We start from the raw sequence: 21,167 nt of genomic DNA on the forward strand, positions 1-21,167 counted from the left end.
TAGGCTATATCTTTTGTATGAAAATATGAACACGATTGGCTTCCTCTCCAGTCTGAGGACCTTTGATCCCACAGAGGAGTCGTGTTTCAGTTGCAGTGCTTTAGTTTGATCTCAGGCCTTCAGGCAAATATCAAATTAAATGAAGTATTTGAAATTTACAGGAATGTTCTGGAATTCTAAAAATAGAAAGTATTGTTTGTTTATTATGGGCCACTAATTGAAATTTGGGATATTGATTGATTTGTTGGTGAAAATCGTGTTTCCTTTGCTCTTGGCCTGATTTGAATGAAACCCCTGCTCTCGCTCTCTCTCTCTCTCTCTCTCTCTCTCTCTGCCCCCCCCCCCCCGCCCCTCCCCCTCTCCCCGGGATGCTGCAGTCTTCTCACTCGTGTCCTCTGCTCTCTCCTCTCCCACGGGTCACTGTCAGCCCGGTTGTCATATCCAGATTTGCGCCTGCTCACTGCCGCGAACAAAGCGCCGATCAGCTAAACCGAAACGGACCCTTAGCAACCCCGATTACACACAAACACACACACGCACGCGCGCGCGCGCGCACGCACGCATACGCACGCACACTCACATGGAGAGACAAACATGAGCGCTCCACCCCGCGCCAACCCTCCTTGACTGGCTGGGCTTGTTGCTGCTCACGCCCGTACCTGCTCACCCACACACACACGCACAGGACTTTCCCCACAGCTCACACACCTGCTGCACTCACTCTCGAGGCAAACCCGGTCACACACACAAACACACACACACATCCTGAACTCTGCGGGGGAGCGGTTGGATTTTCTCGGAGGCCCGTCGGAAGCAGGTAAGCAGCAGCCCCCGGACCGGACCTTTACAGGCCGGGGTGACTTTACACACACACATACACACGCGGTGTTGGACACTTTGGTGACCGTCGACGTCCGGAGAAGTGTGAGAGAGAGCAGAAAGGGATTCCTTTGCGCAGCCTGCAGGTCTCAGTGTTTATAGGTTTATGGATTTCAGTGTTTGCTCATTACTTTGGGTGTTTCCTTGTAATGTCTGCTTGTCTGTGGTGGAGTTGTCTTTCCTGCTTCTTGTTTGCTGTAATGGCATTGTCCCTCATTAATCATTCATCATGCGTGGACTCTCTCTCTCTCTCTCTGTGTGACTAAGGATAAATAGCTTCCCTGCGTTTGCTGTCTTGTCACCATTAATCAGAACTATACATCAGAGAGATTTCATGTTTTTGAAAGAGTTCACAGCCTAAGGAGTTTTTTTTACATGTTGTATTTGCATCTGCATTTGGCAACATGCCACAGTTTTGCATAAGCTGCCCTTGTCTACACTCAGATAAGGATCCCTCTTCTGTTGCTAAGCTTCTCGCCAAGGGGAAGTGTGTTTCCTGCCGAACACTTCAAGTTTGACAGGAAATATCAGAGGGGCCCAGCTCATTTGTTTACAACTAAACAAAGTACTTCTTGAGTCATGTTTCGTACGTGAGAATCTTCTTCCTCTGTGCTCCACATGTTAGTCAAATGTGTCTCAGTGTGTCTCTCATCCAGCCGTATTTAGGCAATGGGACTATTTTTCTTCTTGGGAAGTGGTAGGACAGGATCGTCCACATTTCTGAGGAGTGAGACTGAGGAATGTGTGAGAAAGCATGTGTTCTCTACAGGGGACACTGGGTGCGAACGGCCACACCAATACAGACTCACAATGAATCATAATTTGGTATCAAATAGGTCAAAGTTTTTCACGTGACCTTTCTTGCTTCTCCCTGCTGCTTCTTGTTTACCTCCCATAGCTTGAGTGTTTGAAAGCAGACGGTGAAGGAGAAAGAAGGAGAAACATCTGGGACAACCATGTCGGGCGGTGAGCAGACAAACCTATGAATGTGAATGTGTGTGTGTCATAGAAGCAGAGGGCATCCGTGGGTGTGTCTCTGCTACGCCGATGATTCCAAATATGTTGTCTCAGCGCTCTGATTTAACACACCGCACGGCCGGTTGATCTTGTGGTGTTTGACAACCTAAAGTGGAATGAATAGAACGCTCAGCCATTAAGAATCAGTCTAATGTGACACGGCTTGAGGTCTGTGTGATCTATTGTGGTTGTGTTTGTGTCTCAGAGGGCAACAGAGACACTGTGTTCCGTACCACCAAGGTGCGGACCAAGCTGAAGGGAGACGGAAGCTGGATGCTTAACAGGACTCAGTCGGAAGCTGAGCCCCAGCAGGAGAAACCATGGTGAGAACACGCGTTTCCCATTTCCCACACTTTACAAAAGCGTCCACACTCCCATGGCTCAATGTAAAGCGACGTAATGTGCATCCATGTAGGATAGCAGAGGTGAGAGCCCGTCGTTTGAGCGAAGACCAAGATCAAGCAACTTCTGAGATCAGTCCAGTGTCTTCAACCGTAAAGCCCACGGAGGAACCCACCAAACCTGCCACAGACAGGTAAACTCTGCATTCTGTCATTAGCTGCAGCCGTTACAACTTCTATCTACCAAACACAGTCATGCTCATCTCGTCTTTGTCCTGTGTGCAGAACGCCAAAGGATTCAGGATTCTTGATCAGGTAAGACTAACAAACCGAACTCCTGTGTCAAACCCAGTGCAAGTTCTGTACCACTATTAACCAACAGAATAAGGATACACAAATAAGCAAACACAAAAGTTTACAGCAACAATCTCATTGTGGTCCATTTGTGGCATTGAACCTGAAAGTAAGTCATTAATCAAAAGAAAGGAAGTAAAGCAATTCAGGCGGTGAGAGTTGGCATCAATTTGTCATGAAGCTCTAAGATGGTTTGTTTCCCTTTCAGAGGTGTATTCACACGAACAGACAGCAAGCCTGCCACGTCCTCAACGTTTAATGGCATCAGGTAAGGAGCTTCTCTCGCTTCAATAGGCAGGGAAGTGAGTAAACAAGAGAGGCACTTTGATCAACATCTTCCTACACGAATTAATCTCCGCTTTTACATCCATTTGCAGCGGAACAACAAATTACAGCAAAAAGGCCTCAGACACCTACAAGAAAATGTGAGTGTGTAAATGAGATTAGTGATTGACTGCTGGCACGGAAACTCTTTGAGTGTGTTTTCACAAGATCTGTGTTTCAACTTAGAGCCCCTCACACTGTCAGAACCACTTCAGAGATCCAGGAGGTCCAGCAGCTCAGCCCGGAGGAGAAGGAGAAACGGTAAGGAGGGAGAGGGATAGAGAGAGAGAGGGTGACAGAGGGTGAGAGGGTGAGAGAGGGAGAATTACAATGAGTTGTTTTGCAGGACGGAAGCAGCCAGTAATGTTCTGAAGAGGTCATCAGTCAAAACGCGGTCTTACGTGCTCTCTGCTGCAAAGAAATACGAGTATGTATCTATGATGTCACTCCTCTAACGCTCCTTACTGAATCACCCAATGTGTTGTTGTGTTTTGTCTGATAATAATGTAATTGGTTCGTCCCTGGATCATGTCCAACACGACCCAAAACACAACCTCTTTGTTGGAAGTAATATAAAAATAATTACTGTAATTTATCACCAGGGTCATGTTGTAAAGGTTTCGAGATCTAAAGTATTTATGTGTGTGTCCAACACCTCAGGTCTCTGGATAATGCAGACGCTGCACCAGTCAACAGCAGTGTGTCATTCGTGGCTAAAAGGTAAATTGCTTTGAATCCAAGACTATGATCAAATGTGTGTATGTGTGTGTGTTTTCATCTGTGCTCTACTTTAAATGTGTTCATCAGGGTGGAGATTTTCGATGATGATGAAAGTCCTCCTGCCCCATCTGCCACAGTCCCTGAGCCCGAGTCACAGACGGCGTAAGTCTCCTCACCGCGCCGCGCCAGCGAGTCACTCACTTTCATTCCACTTCCTTTAAGTTTCATCTGTGTGATTTACAGAAACAACACCAGTGCTGTTGATGAACCGCTGGCTCCTAAAGTCGAGGTCGCTGCACCTGAGCCTGAGAAAGAAGACGCCCCTCTGGTTCCTGTGGAAGACCCGTTTGCAGGCATGAAACCAGGCTGCACCAAGGTGGCCACTCCACTGCCAGAACTCATCGTCGAGCTTGAGAAAGAAGACCCCTCTCCGGTTCCTGTGGAGGAGGAAGACCCGTTTGCAGGCATGAAACCAGGCTGCACCAAGGTGGACACTCCACTGCCAGCACTCATCGCCGAGTTTATTCAAGATGCCCCCAGAGACCAAGAGCCTGATGACGACCTCCTGGTCAAGCCTGCACCAGAGTCAACTATCCAAGAGCCTCTTGCCCTGGTCTCACTTGCCCCAGTACCCGCAGCCTCTGAACCTCCAACCCTGGTGTCACCTACCCCAGAACCTGCTGCCCTTGAACCTCTCGTCTTGGTCTCACCTGCCCCAGTGCCTGCAGCCTTTGCACCTCCTGCCCCGGTCTCACCTACCCCAGAGTTTGCAGTCCAAGAACCTGAACCAGCGTCTTCTCCATACATTAGGTTTGACTTTTCACGAACTACCCTCAGTACTCCTTCATATCATGCTGTAATGTTCCCGCCTTGTTTACACGTTGTAATATCTAATACTGTCACATAAGCTTGCACGAGTCAAACAACGTGTTGACCGTCAAATCTTAACAGTGTCTGAACGCTGCTTTGTAAAGGATTAAAAGGCGACTGTGCTGGTACACAGTTCAAATGTTTGCTCTCGCTCTTTGATGGCGTGTGATGGACGGCTGCCACGGAAAACGTCACGTGTTTGCTCTCCTTGTGTTTTCACAGCACCAATGTTGACACGCTGGTCGCCTTGTCTGACACGCTCCTTTCTTTCGACACAAGTTCAACCAGGTGATTTTTTTATGAGACCAAAGCAAAGATCCAATTCTAAAACGAAACAATTGTGGTGTTTGGATTGATCTTTCTATTCATCTCTTCTTCTTTTCACAGTCAATCAGAGGAAACCCAGGTAGATGCCTTTGTCTCTGCCTCAAACAGGTGCGTGTTTTCATCTGTCTACACCACAAACACTGCAGAATGACATACACTTTGTGATTATAACGGTTAATTCCTTCCCCAGCTTTAAGGATGATCAGCCCAGCCTTGTAGAGGAGGAAGCCAGCTTGGTGCTCATTAACGGAGGGTATGAAACGCCCTAATTCTAAATTCTTAAGTATTATTTTAAAGTATAGCTTGCACTGTAGTAATGTGTGTGTGTGTGTGTGTGTGTGTGTGTGTGTGTGTGTGTGTGTGTGTGTGTGTGTGTGTGTGTGTGTGTGTGTGTGTGTGTGTGTGTGTGTGTGTGTGTGTGTGTGTGTGTGTGTGTGTGTGTGTGCGCTGATCTTCTCTCCTCTCTGTCTTGTCTGCAGTGTTGAACATGAGCCAACTCCAGTACTCAGCAACTGCATACCAATAACCGATGATCTCCTGGCTCTCACTTCTGGGTTCGTTCATATTTCGCTCCCGCTGATTGTGCAATTATTAACCGTCCCCTTTTGGCCATTGTTCCCCTCCCTGCCTGTTACAAACCCACAAGGTGGCAGTGTTGCACCTCTAATGCTCCACCTCACCTCTACCTCAGCTGGCCCCGTCTTCTCTAGGGACAAATCTCTGAATCCTACAGTAAATCCCTCTCCCACTTCTCCCTCTCTTCAGTCCTGAGGAGCCTGTAGAGCCGGTTCCACAGAGCCCGGGCCGCTGGAGTCAGGATCTCCTCAGCGAACTGGACAGGTACACGAGCGCAATATCAATTCATGCCAAGATGTATCCTAGTTTCACCTTGGAAAATCGAAACCCATACCTTAGCCAGAATTCTGTACAGATTTGTGACTCTTGTATGTTTGGTGTCTCAGTAACCCAGCAAGCACAACTGTCTCACTGAATCTCCTGGCTGATGATGTCATCCCTATCAGCACTGAAGCAAGCAGGTGAATGGCCTCGGCTCGCTCTCTCTCTCTCCTTTTTTACCGTTATTAAAGCTTCATCAGGAGCTATCAGGAGGATGGATGAAGGGGCCGAAGCGTGTCCAGCACCCTGAGGTGTAACATGTTTAATAAACCCCATTGCGCCTCAGGATGGAACCCATAAATCAGTGCTTCCTTCCTTCCTTCCATGCTTCCTTCCTTCCTTCCTTCCTTCCTCCTCTCTGCATTCTCCCCTTAACCTTTGCTAAGCGTGAGCTGGAAATTAAAGTTGCGGAGTGGGAATGAGTGACACTTTGAAATTGTCATATCTGCACGCCAGCAGAAATGGAAGAGAATGTTCCGTGCTGATTGCTATTGTGGCTTTGTTTTGTCCCTGCCAGCCTCAGCGACGCGCGGGAGGAAGAGAAGCAGACAGATGAGACAGTCGGCGAAACACTAAGGTAGAGGCAGATGACAGGCTTGCTCTTAAACAATTATCTACGTGTGCAGAGCGGCTCTCTCTGCTCAGATATGCTTTGTTAGGATTTATACTAACTCTTCCTCAAACTGTGCTGTGTAACTCTTCCTCCAGCAGCTCCACAGAGACCGTAACCGTATCAACCACTACTGTGATCATCACTGACGAAAGGTAGGAATTGTTTCAGTGGGGTTCAAGCTCTAACCTCTTACCTCATGGTAAATGCTCTATGTTCTCCTCTCCTCTCCTCTCCTCTCCTCTCCTCTCCTCTCCTCTCCTCTCCTCTCCTCTCCTCTTCCCATCATGCAGTGGGAAGGATAATTCAGACCCCTTGAGTTCTGTCCTCACTGAATCCAGGTGCTGCCTAGATACACCTGTGCATTTCCAATGTGCAAGCTTTAAAATAACCAAACCCTAAGCTTTACCTTTATTAAAGCATTCGCCATTCATTTACTTTCATTTGCTTTTGGAATAATCTTGAAAGATTCGTTGGTGTGATAAAGTTTCTGGTTTTAATTAAATGTCTTGGGGCAAATTAAGTTCTGTGAAATCAACAGAGTTATCAGTCTATAGGAAAGTTTTTGTTATCTGAAAGCTTTAAATAGTGCTAATGTTAATGTTTCTTCAGTGTAATTGGTATTGACTGAAATCAAAAGTTCATTTTAGGCGAAGACAGAATGGAAACCGCTGCGTTTTTTTGTTTGTTTCTTTTTTCTTACCGCACAGCGGAAGAATCGCCTCGGCATTTGTCAAAGCATCTGATTTTGATTGAGTTTGGCTCCAGGTCCCTCTGCGTTTCTATTTACAATTCAAACTGCATTAAATCTTTCCATTATGAGTCAATGTGATCAGAATTCCTCTGACACGAGATGGGCCGTGCTGACAATTGAGAGTGAAATCAGTGTGAAATTGTTTTTCAGCTCGGTTGATCCGTTTGATCCATATCCGATGAGGCCCACATCCCATAACAGGTAATGATATTGGTTTGGAGCTGTGACTGTTTTCCAGCCTGGCAGATAGCATCTCCACATGCATAATGCAGCAGCTTGTGATTATGAGCCACTTTTCTGTGTTGCAGCTCCTCTGACCTGCTCGAACCCATTTGAACTATTTCCATGTATGGGAATGAGAATGCAAATCCTCCTTCTATACCCTACATTTATGACACTGATATTATCATATTACTACTTAACATGCTAGTTACTACACCTGCTTCACTTTGTAATCAGCAGCCATCATACACACGCGTGCTTCCATCTGTATTTCACTCACGGTCTTCCCTGAAGGAGAAAGATTCTCTGATTTCTCTTGATATAAGCTTGATTTCATGACATTTCTATTGAATAATCGTGTGTGTGTGTTTGTGTTCTGACAGTGTGAACACCTTGAGTAGCAACATGGACTCGCTGGTAGACTTGAACCCAATCAACACCGACACCAAAAGGTATTAAACTGAGCGTGGTGCATAATTGCGTGAATAATGTGCGAGTGTGAGATGAAGAGGAAAGTCCTTAACCGCTGTATTGTCTGTGTCTGTGTGTGCAGCCCCAGCACACACTCTTGGGCGAGCTCATGGGACCCCAGCAACTCTCAGCTCCTACAGAGGTGATGACACACTTTGACGTTCCCCCTCTTACATGTCCACATCGTAGTACGGTCCAAACTCGTAACCGTCCGTCTCGTCCATTAAGCTGCTTTAAAGCATTTTCACTGTGTGTTTGTCCCATCAGTAAAGAATATGAACCTGAAAGCAGCACGGAGGATCAGCAGACACTAGTCCGGTTTGAGAAGAAGTAAGTCATCATTCTATTAAAAGCTCCGAGTGCACATGTGCTCCTTTTATTCCCGTAACCTCCTTCTCTTTCACTGTGGCGGAGCAGCTTGGCTTTTGCAGAGGGAACACTCAGCTCATTGAACCAGCAGACATTGTGCACTAGTGCCGATAAAAATAGGCCACATATATATTTATTTGTTGTAAATTCCCCTCAGAAGGGAGATAAATGGAGCTCCTTGCAGCGTGAGGCTCTTCCACCTCTGTGTGCTGCACAGTCATGACTTTGTTTGTGCTTAAGGTCCAGCGAGAACGACTCCCCCTGGGACAAATGGACATCGCCCACTATCTATACCGTCGCCACGACAACGGAAGAGGAGGAAGAGGAGCAAAGGTATCATTATAGCGTGTGAACTCATTTCGCGGGTTGTGATTGCACTGATCTGTAACTGATTACAACTGAACACCACTCGATCCAAGAATAATCACCTGGTTTACAACTTTTTGTCGTCACATTTACTCACCCTGCTTGTTGTTAAAGCTCTAATTCTCTGTTCCGTAGGCCTGAGGTGACAGAAACTGAGACGATCACCACCATCACCACCATCCGGTCAGTGCAAATCCCTAAATCACGTCGATTCCCTTACACCCCTTTAAAATTTCCGATCTATAATATATGATGATTCCAATGAGATGACAACTTTAACACAACTTTCCTGACTTTCCAGGGAGACGTACGGTGAGCCAGAGCCGGCTACGGATCGGTGAGTTTATGATCCTATGAACATCACACACAGACATAATGGAAGAATACTCCTACTCCCTCCAAAATGTCATTTTATTATTTGGTCTGTTGAATTTCTTTCCCTTTGCGAAGACTTTCTCCATCAAACAGATTTTTTTTAAAAGTATATATGACTCGGAGGAGGTATGCATAGATAATAAAAGTCACTTTTTTGTCCCCTTTGCCGGTCCGTGAGTCAATTGAAAGGTGAGGTTTATTCATTGAAGTTGTAGAAGTCAGTTTAATCTGCTGGAGTTTGAATCTAAAGTCAGCTCTATCTCTTTTTACGTTCCGCTTCACAAAGTCTATCACTGACATCAAACGACGAGACGCCGCCCATTGTCTTTCAGTTAGCCCTCGTTCCCGTCCCTGTAATTACGGGTCTCCAGATGTCTAATTAATGATGTGTACTGAAGTCGTCCTTTTGTGGAATCGCAGCCGCTTTAATGGCGAGCCGTTAACAACTGAGGGCAGGAAATGATTGTCTCCTGAGTTACGTTTGACAGATGTGGCGGCCGTATGTGTGACCGCATTGTGCTGACAGACGACACTAACGCTGCTGTGTTGTGTTTACAGTTATGAAACCTTCAACAGGACCTCCAGGGAGGAACCGGCACCAGAGGCACCAGAACCCAGAAAGTGAGTCCAGGAGAGATTATCATTTTTTAGAAAAAAGTTTATGGTGCATATTGATTAATCTGGTTTTCTTCTCCCAATCTGTCTACTGAAGGAATTTTGTGTATTTGAAAGAGTACGTGAGTGCGTCAGAGCTGGCCTCGCATAACGCCAGAGACAGTTCCGGCAGGTAAGATCAGATCAGACACAATCCCCCATATTTGACTGTGGCGCCTTCAGACATTTTCCACCCCTAATGAATTACCCACCCTGCTCTTCTCCTCAGTGGCTCTGATTATTTTACATCAAGATCCAGCAGTTACTCCTATAGCAGCCCCTCCACCTACTCCAGGTAAAACCCACCCGCACGTAAATCTGCAGAAAGAGGCTAAGCAAGGGCGTGAAAGGGTTACTAACAAGTGTCTCGGCCCTCCTTTGTCTTTCCAGTGCCCCCGTGAACTCCTCCTGTACGTACTGCGGGGAGACGGTGGGCAACAACGCAAAGATCACCATCGAGCACCTCAACATCAACTGCCACCCCGACTGCTTCAAGGTAAACCTCCACGTCGTATTGTGTTTGTGAGAGTCGCTCTTTCCTACTTTCTCCTTATCTAACGTGATGATCTCCTCCCTGTGTGTGTGTGTGTGTGTGTCGCAGTGTGGCGTGTGCGGTCATCCGATGGGAGACCTCCTCGACGACATGTTCCTACACGGCGGGAAGGTGCACTGTGGAAGCTGCTACTCCAAAGCCCTGGACTGATTCTCTTTCCCGCTCTGAAGCTTCTTATCCTCCCGACCTTCATTTGCATATAAAGTGAGAACCAGTCTTTGACAAAAGTTGAGACTTTATTGGGGTTTGAGCTGAACTGGTTTGATCAAAGAGTTGTAGTGAACAATGTCATTTACTTTAGGCCGTCTTTTGTCTTCCGTTTCCTATCTACGTTTTCTTTTCCCTGGTGGTGAAAGTCTGTATGTAAACAATGAAGGATCAGCTGACTGTGAACACAGCTGACTGGCAGTTTGGGTACAATAGAGTAAAAAATAGTCCTATAAAAAGTTATTTACTTTGACTTGGTACAAAATATTGTTCATGTGTTTCATGCTTTGTTAACAAAATAAACTGATTTATCTAACGCAGATATAAATATGTAATATAAAAGTAGGCAAACAACACTGTGATGGTCTGCAGCAGCTACATGCTTACATCATTATTTAAACATTATTGCACATAGATCTTAGCATCACATGGAGTTATTATAGTAGAATAAGCAATAATAATAATAAAGAGCGTTCCTGAGAACTTGTGTGCAAATGCAGAGGATAGTCGTCTTTATATACTTAACTTTCCTCTTTTAGTGGCTAAGTGGAATCAGACTTTGTTGCATTTAACACGCTTGTACATAAAATGATTTCAGCTCATAAACCGTCAGCTGCCTGTTAAGTGAGAGTGAAGAAGACGTTGATTACAGACGCGATGGTCTTCACACACTCGGGCAGAGACGGGAAACGTCTTTAGATGAATGCAGAATAAAAGCAACGACGGCGTCTAACAGAAGGCTGGAAATGTTTAGAGGAAATCATTTTCTCAATATTGAACCAAGAACAGAGGGAGAGGAGGAAAAAGCACAGCTCGATTTAGTACAACATCACAGTCTCTGTCTCTGTCCACACTGTTGGCTCAGTTCTGAACAGATGAGTGGAGTCTGTCCCCCGTGTAAACAGAGGGGGACAAACCCGTCTCAGCGCGTCCCCCTGGCTCTGCTCACAGCCATGTTCTGGATGTGCCTCCACAGCAGCGCCGGGTCCGACTCGTTGTGCCTTATCAGGGACTCCAGCCCCTCCGCCTGATCCAGACTCTGCCAGTAGTCCTGGGGCCATATTTGCAACCATCTGCAGACAGATATGCAAACAGATTAGGCTCATTGCACACAGAGGCCATTTTAATTAGACTATTTAAAGGGACTCTGCTCTCCTCCCCCTCGGGACATTCTTACGCCAGTAGTGTTTGTATAATGGAGAGCAGTTCCGTCTTGATTTCCCAGACGCGGCAGCAGTAACTCACCCGTCGTCTGCAGGTAGATCCTGGACGCGTCCGTACCCCGGGCTTGGCAGGGGGCACCCCATGTGGGAGTTCTGGGCCATTCTAGGCCGAGGTGCTGGGTTCTTCTTCGGGTCTTTCCTGTTCGCTCTCTCGGCTGCCAGTCGTGCGTTCTCCTGGTCGCACACGTAACACTCGAACCCGTTCAGGTAGTTGGGTTTGCTCATGTCATTGACCCCCCACTCGCGTGTCTCCAACGCACTCAGCAAGCGAGTGTTGGTGACCTCAGCGGGGTCTTTGAACGCCACGTATCTTGCGTACTCATCGTCGTTCTGATCCAGGAATTTGAGGAATTCAGCCAGATCTTTGGGCGAGGGGAAGTTGTCTATAACAATGGCAGAGTGGTCATTGGGCATCCAGTCTGCCACCGCCGGGGAGCCTCGATACACCGGCACGCAGCCCTGGTGCAGAGGACGCCACAGCTTCTCCGTCATGTAGTCCGGGCAGATGCCGTTCTCTAGTGCCAGGTGGAACTTGTAGCGCGCCACAAAGTTCATGAAGCCCTGATCTTCACCTGTAGCAGTGCCCGTGTCCTCCAGATGAGAAGGCAGAGCTCTGTTGTTCAAGCATTTGCCATAAGAATCCACCTATGGACACACAAGAGGAATGAGGCAGCTTGTCCAAACTCAATGTATCATAATAAACATTGTACATCATGACAGGTGTCTTAATGTTCCTCTAACATGCTTTTTAGTAGAAACCTCAATCTTTACCTCAATGTGCTTCATCAGCTCTTGGACGTATCTGTCCCGGTCTGAGGGAACATCACAGTGAGACTGCATGTAGAGCACCGGGGCCAGGCCCTCCTGCCTCAGGCGGTTCTTCTCCTTCAGGGTCACGGTGGCGGGCTGAAGCAGGTAGTCCAGCGAGGGCAGCCACTGCAGGGTCAGAGGGTAGTCGGACTCCCGGCGAAACGTGGCAGTGTAGTTGAAGAGACGGATTCCCGGAGCGTGGGAGAGAACGTAGTTGTTCATGGGAGACTCTTCATGGAACAGGGCCCACGTCTGGTGACGGAGGCGAGGGAGCGGGGCCTCGTACGCCCGGAAGTCAGTCCCGTAGAAGATGATGGATGCTGTCCGTTTGTACTGCTGCACCTTTCAGGATCAAAGTGATTTGTGAGATGGGAGAGTTTCACTAACAGGATGTGAGCTTGTTTAGTCGGTCTGGTACCTTCCGGTTACTTGTAGCCAGGCAGGAGGATGTGGCACAGTCGATGCGTTCAGTGTCACCAGGGAAATGTGGGAACAGCCCCGTGCTCCACCAGAGGAGGATGGGCAGCTCTTTGTTGCCGCGGCGGTCACTGTTGCCGGGGCCGCGGTACGAAGCGATGGCGGAGAACTGCATGTCTGAAAAAGCACTCTGGGGCTGGAAGGCTCCCCAGTCCACCGCATCCAAGGGCTCCAGCTGAAGGTCCATATCAGGCAAGGACGCAAAGGAGACCCAGACCCAGCAGAGGAGACCCAGCAGCCCCGCACACACACAGGGCATCAGCCTGCTCCGACCCACCATCTGACAACACACACACGCAAAATACACAGCAGATCAATTAAGTATCATTTAAAACTGAAACGTAATGACCCCGTGCTTTAACCAGATTGAAGTGTTATTAAAGAAACGGTTTCTGTCAGCCACTAACTTAGTTCAATAAACTAAACAAACAACTCGAGCGTTTCTCTCTGCTGTTGTCGAGTTGGCAGCGCATGCGTGGATATGCACAGATTTACAAATTCCTACCGTTTTCAATGCAACACAAGCATTGAGGCGCGTTTCTCACAGTTCGTTTTTCCAAAAAAATAAAGAGCTTTCTCAAAAACAAAGTTATTTTGCTTAGAGGTGTTACAGGAGTCAGATGATATCAGGCATCATCCAACGGTACGGAGCTATGGGAAACAGCTGCATTCTTCTTCTGCGGTTTTCTTCTTCTTTTTTTGCGTCGCCAGCTTAAAGCCCCACACTGCCACCACAACTCCGGAATGCGAATACACACGAACACGCGAACGTCCCACAAGCGGTGATAGACGCAAACTTACACCAATGAATCCCAGCGCCATGTATTGTGCCACACTGTATTCGCTGCAATTAAAGTAAGTAGTGGTGAGATGATTGTGTGTGTTTATGTGCAGCAGTGTCACACTGTGTTGTACCATAAGAGCTATGGTGGGTTTGCTTACAGTACCTACAGTTTTAATGTACATATACACTATGTTATCTATGTCTAACATAATTATGTTCATTGTCTAACATCTATGTCATCTACCTAGATGACAGCTATTAATCGCTGTAGACATATTCATTAGTCATTACTGTATCTGATTACAATAATGTTATAAGTGTAGTTTGCCTATTGTACAGTACTGTATTACTGTATCCTCAAATATGCACATCATGTTTATACATTGGTGTAACTATTGCTATTTCCATGTTATCTTTAGACGAGCACTAAACGTCAGGCCAAAGGATCCTCATGCCCCCCAGGGGCTGTGTGTGGAGTTTTTAGCTCTCTACCTCCTTCCTTGTCCGAGATATGGGCGTTTAGAGAAATTTATCGAAATTGTCGAAATTGCTCCAAATTTGCACCAATGAATCCTAGTGGCAAGGGGATGTTGTGTATGCTTTTTGTGTGTTTCCGAGGCCAAGATATGGCCGATCCAAAAAATGTCAAATTTGATAAGGGTCCCCCCTTACCTTTTTCGAAAATATGACCAAAATTGGAATTTTCTTCAAACTCATGCCAATGGATCCTCATGCCCCCCAGAGGCTGTGTGATGAGTTTTAGCTCTCTACTTCATCCGTCCGAGATATGGGCTTTTTCAGAATTTGGTCAAAAAATGAACAGTTTGGTCCATGTCATTTTGGAGAATTTGACCAAAAATCACATTTTCCCCAAACTTACACCAATGAATCCCAGTGCCATATAGATGCGGTGTGTGCGGCTCTAGCTCAGTTATTGACCAAGATATAGGCTTTTCACAAAAATGATAAGCATCAGTATTGATTGGCTTTCACTTTCTCGATGGATTCTGTGTATCTGGCATCCACCGTAGCTTTCAAAGCCTAAAGGAAAGATGATGAAAACCTCTTGCAATGGCAAATATGGGGAAATGGGAAAAATGCTTCATGTGGTCACATACGCACCTGCCTTATGGGGAGAACATAGTTAGGGTTCAAAGCTTTAATAAGCTGTCTGAATCCTATGTCCTCCACAATAGTGAAGGGCTGGGAATCATCAATGATCATATTAATAAAAAAAAGAGGTGAAGAAAAAGAACGAGAGAATAGAAAACGACAGAAAAGAAGGTGAGGAAAAAGAACAACAGAATCTATAATTGATATATAAGATATAATTGAAAAAATGAGAAACGGAGCCGAAGAAAAAGAATGAGACAATAAAAAAACAGAAAAGGAGGTGCAGAAAACGAATGATAGAACAAAAAAAGAAAAAAGGAGGTGAAGAAAAAGCACGTTAGAGCAAGAAAAAGGAGGCGAAGTTAAAAACACAGAATAGAAATCCAAGGAAAAGTAGGTGAAGAAAGAGAACAGAACTTAATATATGTTGTTGCTCTAGAGCTGTTTTGAAGCCGCTCTAGTTGCAAGTGGAGGTAAAGAAATGGAATGATAGAATAGAAGAACTAGAAGAAGAAAGAAAACATCGGGCCAAAAGAACGAAGACATGAGAAAACAGAGAAAGAAACAACGACTTTCTTTACTTTTTCAAATTTTCTCATTCTGTCGTTCTTTTTTGCTCAACCACAGAGTGAGAAACAGAGCTGAAGTACATAATCATATTCGAGTGAATATTCGGCGCTAGGACCTAAGCGGTTACCTTACGTGCACGCGCGGAGTTCCTCGAGGGGGAGCGCGCACGTCACGTCATAACACCAGCTCAGTCCTGATGCAGGGGAGCTGAGGAGAGAGCGCCGCAATAACTACTCAGAACAGGTGAGCGAACACGTATATGCTTCTATACATTAGATATAAGCTTGCATTCATATGTTGCCTCATCGTGATACATGTTTGTCGTCTGCTTCGAGAGTTCTTTAGTGTTTTAAGTCGCTTATTCACAGAAGCTAACGGCTAAGGGCTCACCAGGATGGATGTCAACAAGCAAGTAGCCACATCCACACTAGCCGGCAGCTGATTAGCTCGGCGGCTTGTTAACAGCAACAACAACACGTTTGAATGTCTGTTGCTTTAGAATGTTCGTGTTCGCCTCATATTCTGTTGTGAAACCCTGATTCACGAACGTCTGCCCAGTGATCCTGCAGCTTGATCCAGATTGTAGCCCAACACGTTTGGCAGCAAGCTGCTACAAGTTTGTGGTCCCCGCATGCGCAGTGGATGTTGTGGTCCTGACTCAGCCCTGTTGTTACAGCGCGTCTCCCACAGTGTATCTGGTCATCTTCTGCACACACGATCCGGCATTAATGTTCAATTTAGTCTTTCAAGCATTAAACAGATTCATGAGAAGACAGACAGAAATGATATGATTATGAATAATGTAATCGTTGTAATATGCAGACAACAATCGGACAGAAATCCTCTTTATCCGTCATCATTATGTCAGCATGAGCAGCTGAACTGAGAGCTTTGACTGACTTGTCGGTCATTGAACCCTTTCATTGCGTCCTTGAACCAAGTAATCTATTTCACAACTGATACGACTCTTCTTTGTGGAGGAAAAGGCTATTTGAGGTTGAATTCAAGCATTTTAGATCAGCATTTCCCTCTCAAAGCCCACAGACACATCTGGTAGTGATGCTTTTAGAGAAGTCAGCACCTTTCATTTCCTTTTGTAGAGTGATGATTCATTTTTGTCTGCATTTGTTTCTTGTTAGTCTGAAGTTTCAGTTTCTGCCTTTCTTCCTCATTCTAGGTTAAACTGTCCCTGGTCTGCCACCTGGTGTGGAGGCCTAGTTAGGTGGGAGGAAGAGTGATGAGCGGAAAGAGCCTACTGCTGAAGGTGATCCTACTCGGGGACGGTGGAGTGGGCAAGTCCTCCCTGATGAACCGCTATGTCACTGACCGCTTTGACTCCCAGTCCTTTCACACCATCGGTGTGGAGTTCCTCAACCGGGACCTGGAGGTGGACGGGCGCCTGGTCACCCTCCAGATCTGGGACACGGCTGGCCAGGAACGCTTCAAGTCCCTTCGCACACCCTTCTACCGCGGTGCCGACTGCTGCCTACTAACATTTGCCGTAGACGACCTACAGAGCTTCCAAAACCTGGGCGGCTGGAAGAAGGAGTTCATGTACTACTCGGACGTTAAAGACCCTGAACGGTTCCCTTTTGTGGTGCTAGGAAACAAGGTCGACATGGAAGTGAGGGAGGTGGGGGAGGACGAGGCTCGGGCTTGGTGTGAGGAGAATGGTTGCTGCCCTTACTTTGAGACCAGTGCTAAAGATGACACTAACGTCACCGCTGCGTTCGAGTCAGCTGTCAGGGAGGTCCTGGCTGCCGAGGACCAGATTGACCACGCGATGCTGTGCAGCACTATCGATCTTCACGGCAACCGCAAAAGCTCTCGCTCCTCTTGCTGCTGATGGGTCGGTGTGAGTCCACCTTCTCTTTTAACGTCTCTGAAACACGCCTGTAGCAGCAGTTAGAGCCGGTAAGGTGTTATTTATGGTACGTGTGCTGTAGGTACGAGTACAACGTCCACCTTAAGCTACTGTGGATCAGCTGGAGCGGCTCTGCAGAGTGTTATGCTACAGATTCAGCCGATGTTCAGAAGGCTTCGGTTTTTGCTTTGACGAAGGTACAGGCACACTAAGATTTTGTACTTTGTTGCACAAGAATTTTAAGGTTTACCCAGCTTGAGGTTTGTATGCCTATGCGGTGGTTTTTATCATCTCGTCCTTTCACTGCATTTAGGTTCACTTGTCCCATTTGACTCACCCATATTGACTAAGTTACCCATCCTCTCCTGATGAGCACAGACCTTTGTCCCAGCAACATACTTGGTCTTAAATCACGACTCCTCATCTCTCTGGGAGATTGTTTTCTAGAGTTTCAGGAAACTTTTTGAATACCACATTTCTTTACCCTACTTGGCAGATACTTGATAGCTAATCAGGTATCTTGCTTTTATCAGAAGAAAATCACGATATGGCTCAGTATATGGGCCGAAATCATTTTGTTGACACACGGAGATATTGAGGTACGAGTAGGAGAAGCGATTGCGACATAAAAAGGGAACGTTTCCTTGGTTGGAAACAAAGCAAAGGGAGTTGTGCACTGTAATATCGCAGCTCTGCTAGTATTGGGCATAAGCTACTGTCACGCTCTAATAATCATTATCCGTTACCACCCCACTATAGCAGAGCCACAGACGTCCTGCAGTAGGCGATCATTCTGTGTGTCCATGTGACCTGAAAGGGGGCTGCACACTGGACAGAGATCAGTGTTTCTCAAATGTCCGAAAAAAAAGTAATAATCATGCTTTTGCTACTGTTGTTAAACTGCTGTTTATGTTACTGTAAGACAAACTTGATCCTCTGTACATGTAAGGGACACCAGGTCGGACATAATAACGATAATATCCAGTACAAGGTCATTCCAGATCAACTCTACCATCCAAGTGTTTATTGTACATCACCTCTTTTCTGTATTCACCTCTTTAACAGTATTGGACGACACATGCAACGTAGTATTAGGAGAATAATTGTTGTTGTTAAGTGAATGGTACTTTTATTTTTATTTGATTTGTCTTCTCACAGGTTTACTTGCCACAGGTACGGTGTTGAGTTTTGTTCCTTTGGTTTCCCTGCTGTTGGGCAGAAGTTACTGTCGTGCGTCTGTCTTGTTTGTTTGGTTTAAGAAAATAATACCGCTGAGGTTTGACGCTTATGACAGAACGCAGGGTTTAAATCCTAAGCTTCCTCTCCTCAGTATTTCCATCGCTGCTCGAATAGTATTTCATGTTGTGTTTACTTTAAAAGAACCCAAACCTGTCACAGAATAAGATCAAGTATCTTATGAATGTCAACATTCCCTCTGGTTGTCACTATGGTTCAATGTTGTCAAACCTTTTTAGTTTACTTTGGTTGTCTAGAATCCTTTAGCCTGAGATGTTTGCATTTCAGTGACTAAGATTGCATCATGTTTCAGTATGTGTGCAACCCGACGGTGACCTTACAAACGTCTCACTGTGAATGTGAACATGACCCTTTCAGCTGCTGTCACCAATCTTCACAACACAATTTTTTTTGATTTATCAAGTCACTGCTTGTTCTTTTGTTTACTATTACTGTAGGTGGTGTTTTTTTTAAGGGTGTGTTTGGGTCCTGACACTTAGGGTGTACGAGAGATTTATTAACTGTGAACTGAGTTGGGCATTTTAACAGAATGATGTGTAAGCCTACATTAATCCAATTGGAGAATAGGGCTGAAAGTGTTAATGTTTCCTGGGCTGCTTTACTGTATTTCCTGCCCTGTGTCGTGGAAATAAGGATTTCCAAATGATGAGATGAGTCAAATAAATGTACAATTTAAAAACTGGTATTGTTAATGTCATTTTTATTTCACTTCATTCCCACACTATCAGAGTGCTTTCACCCAGTAGCAGGGGAGGAGCGGTGATGTCTCCCCCCCAGGAGCCAGGGCCGGGTCTACAGGCTCCAGGAGCCCCGGGGTGGCCGCAGTGTGCAGGCCGGGCCCCGTGAATCAGGGTTAAAATAAGCTGTGATGTCCCTTTGGAGTAATGAAAACATCCATCCCCAGAGGGAAATTGGAAGAGTGACTTTTATTGTTTGTGAAGAGGGACAGAACCAAGGAGGAGAAAGCACAACAATCCTCTTTTAGGGGGATTTTACTGCACTTGCACCGCCAGAAATAACACCGTTTGGCACTCCGTGAGCTGCTATACATCATCATCAGCTCAGGGGGTAGAGCGGTCCTTCCTTGTTCAATCCCCACCTGTCGAAGTGTTGCTGAGCAAGGCGCTGAACCCCTCACTGCGCCTGATGATGAGCAGGTGCGGCGCCTTGCACGGCTCGCCCCTGCTGCTCAGAACGCCATCCTCAAAAAGTGATCATCATCGTACATTTCAGCGTCGCCAAGGAAACGAATAGGGTTGTCAGGAATCCCTATGATTTGCGTTCCGTCCCCAGCAGACATGAATTTACGCCTGTAATCCCCAAACATGGAGATGTTCCGCAGTCTGGCACCATCACGCAACACCCTGCAAGGGACTGTGCCGTGTATGTAGAAATCTGACATGGATAACTGGTCGTTAATGATATTGGTGGTCTGCGCTGCCACCCACTCCAGCAGAGAGTCAAAGCGCTCACTGTGACTCTGTCTGGGCAGGTTGAACGGGAGACATCTTCTAAAGTTACCGAGGACTTCCTTTGTCCCGCAACCGAAGACGAATCTGTTGGCTCCTTTGGGTGGCAGATGATAACAAACGGAGAGGAAGGCGCTGATAACGAGCTCCTTACACCAACGACCCATGAACTGGATGACATTTCCGCTCAACTCCAGTTGTCCCTCATTTATGTCTACAAACACCTTTGTCCACTCAGACTTGATGTCCTCCATGAGCTGCGGGCACATCACATCAATCACCTGTTTGCTTATTGGCGGCGCTATCAGTGCGTTTGCCTCTTGTGGTGCGTTCATGTTCTTAGCTCCACTGAGCCCAACTGACCGAAAACACACATTTTAACAACTTTCCCACGTAATGTCATCGTTTTCGATCGCTCGTGGAAATATGTCATCGCAGCAGACGGTGATTATGTAAATACAAAACAATACTGACCGCTGAACACATGAAACTTTGCTCCGTGACGTCATTTACCAATCCAATAAACAGCGACAGGAAAGAAAGACGAAAGTACAAACCACACGTCAACAAATTTCAATTAATAAACAATCAAAACGGGAAAAACCCGCATTTAAAAAGCAAAAGTGGACCACAGTGATAGAGACATTTTTATTTAAAAAACACCGTAATACCGTCAAAACTGTTGAAAAGATCCAAAATCCCTTACAGCAAAATATAATTGCTAATTAAACCACTTAGGGGCAGCTGGAACAAAGACCTCCCGTTGTTCCTGACAACTGTAAGACAGTAAGACAGGAATGACTGTTTATCCGTGTAAACGCTGAATAAGATTCAAAAACCATGCTTAACATTTCATTCCTCATATTTAAGTTTCTCTTTCTTAATATTTCAAATTAAATTCTACCTTTAAAAGATAAGTAAATAAAACATGTCAGCCATTCCACACGCATTCTTCTTCTTCTTCTCTTCTCTCTCTACCTTCCTGTCTGCTCCACCTGACTGCACTGTGCGCGCGCAGGGGGCGGGGCTTCTTCTCATTGACAATCAGTGCCATACCCAGTGGTTTGGACACAACAGCACATCTACTCCCTCTACACATGCCAGACAATGGAATCAATAAAGGAATCTAAGCACTCAAACATCAAACCCTGACCTCAAATGACCAACACGCCAGAGCCCACATGTTTATGTCCGTCATGGCTGTTTTGTCAATCAGTTTTCGGGCAATTCTGGCTGAAAAGAAGCAGGCAAAAACAAAAGGCGCTTGGCTTGTTTGGACTAATTAACAAT

The 21,167-nt window shown here is 46.1% G+C and overlaps 3 protein-coding genes across 4 annotated transcripts; 2 read left to right on the forward strand and 1 right to left on the reverse strand.

Moving 5' to 3' along the window:
- Window positions 1–628: 628 nt before the first annotated feature.
- On the forward strand, window positions 629–10,807 carry znf185 (zinc finger protein 185 with LIM domain). Of its 2 annotated transcripts, none has more exons than XM_076162753.1 (32): window positions 629–817; window positions 1,778–1,845; window positions 2,102–2,219; window positions 2,312–2,431; window positions 2,523–2,552; window positions 2,800–2,859; window positions 2,969–3,016; window positions 3,102–3,176; window positions 3,262–3,342; window positions 3,576–3,635; window positions 3,723–3,797; window positions 3,879–4,445; window positions 4,728–4,793; window positions 4,893–4,940; window positions 5,023–5,085; window positions 5,312–5,386; window positions 5,598–5,672; window positions 5,795–5,869; window positions 6,247–6,306; window positions 6,438–6,494; window positions 7,244–7,294; window positions 7,699–7,767; window positions 7,869–7,928; window positions 8,054–8,116; window positions 8,396–8,488; window positions 8,657–8,704; window positions 8,823–8,858; window positions 9,455–9,517; window positions 9,609–9,683; window positions 9,780–9,845; window positions 9,941–10,046; window positions 10,152–10,807. In XM_076162753.1, the coding sequence occupies exons 2-32, from the start codon at window positions 1,836–1,838 to the stop codon at window positions 10,251–10,253; spliced, it is 2,595 nt and encodes an 864-aa protein (XP_076018868.1). In that variant the 5' UTR covers window positions 629–817; window positions 1,778–1,835; the 3' UTR covers window positions 10,254–10,807. The 2 variants fall into 2 exon arrangements, with proteins under 2 accessions (XP_076018868.1, XP_076018869.1); XM_076162754.1 differs by having other exon boundaries at window positions 6,441–6,494.
- pofut4 (protein O-fucosyltransferase 4) lies at window positions 10,523–13,507 on the reverse strand. Its single transcript, XM_076162755.1, has 5 exons — window positions 13,326–13,507; window positions 12,762–13,100; window positions 12,305–12,685; window positions 11,556–12,178; window positions 10,523–11,383 (listed from the first exon to the last, which is right to left on the reverse strand). The coding sequence occupies exons 2-5, from the start codon at window positions 13,098–13,100 to the stop codon at window positions 11,233–11,235; spliced, it is 1,494 nt and encodes a 497-aa protein (XP_076018870.1). The 5' UTR covers window positions 13,326–13,507; the 3' UTR covers window positions 10,523–11,232.
- Window positions 13,508–15,448: 1,941 nt separating this feature from the next.
- On the forward strand, window positions 15,449–19,091 carry rab9b (RAB9B, member RAS oncogene family). The gene is made up of 2 exons (XM_076162851.1): window positions 15,449–15,530; window positions 16,465–19,091. The coding sequence occupies exon 2, from the start codon at window positions 16,525–16,527 to the stop codon at window positions 17,131–17,133; it is 609 nt and encodes a 202-aa protein (XP_076018966.1). The 5' UTR covers window positions 15,449–15,530; window positions 16,465–16,524; the 3' UTR covers window positions 17,134–19,091.
- The last annotated feature ends 2,076 nt before the right edge of the window (window positions 19,092–21,167 follow it).

The sequence above is a fragment of the Genypterus blacodes genome, unplaced genomic scaffold (assembly GCF_046128005.1).
Source record: "Genypterus blacodes isolate CSIRO-AG114 ecotype Tasmania unplaced genomic scaffold, CSIRO-AGI_Gbla_v1 ptg000128l_1, whole genome shotgun sequence".
In the NCBI taxonomy this organism is placed as follows: domain Eukaryota; kingdom Metazoa; phylum Chordata; class Actinopteri; order Ophidiiformes; family Ophidiidae; genus Genypterus; species Genypterus blacodes.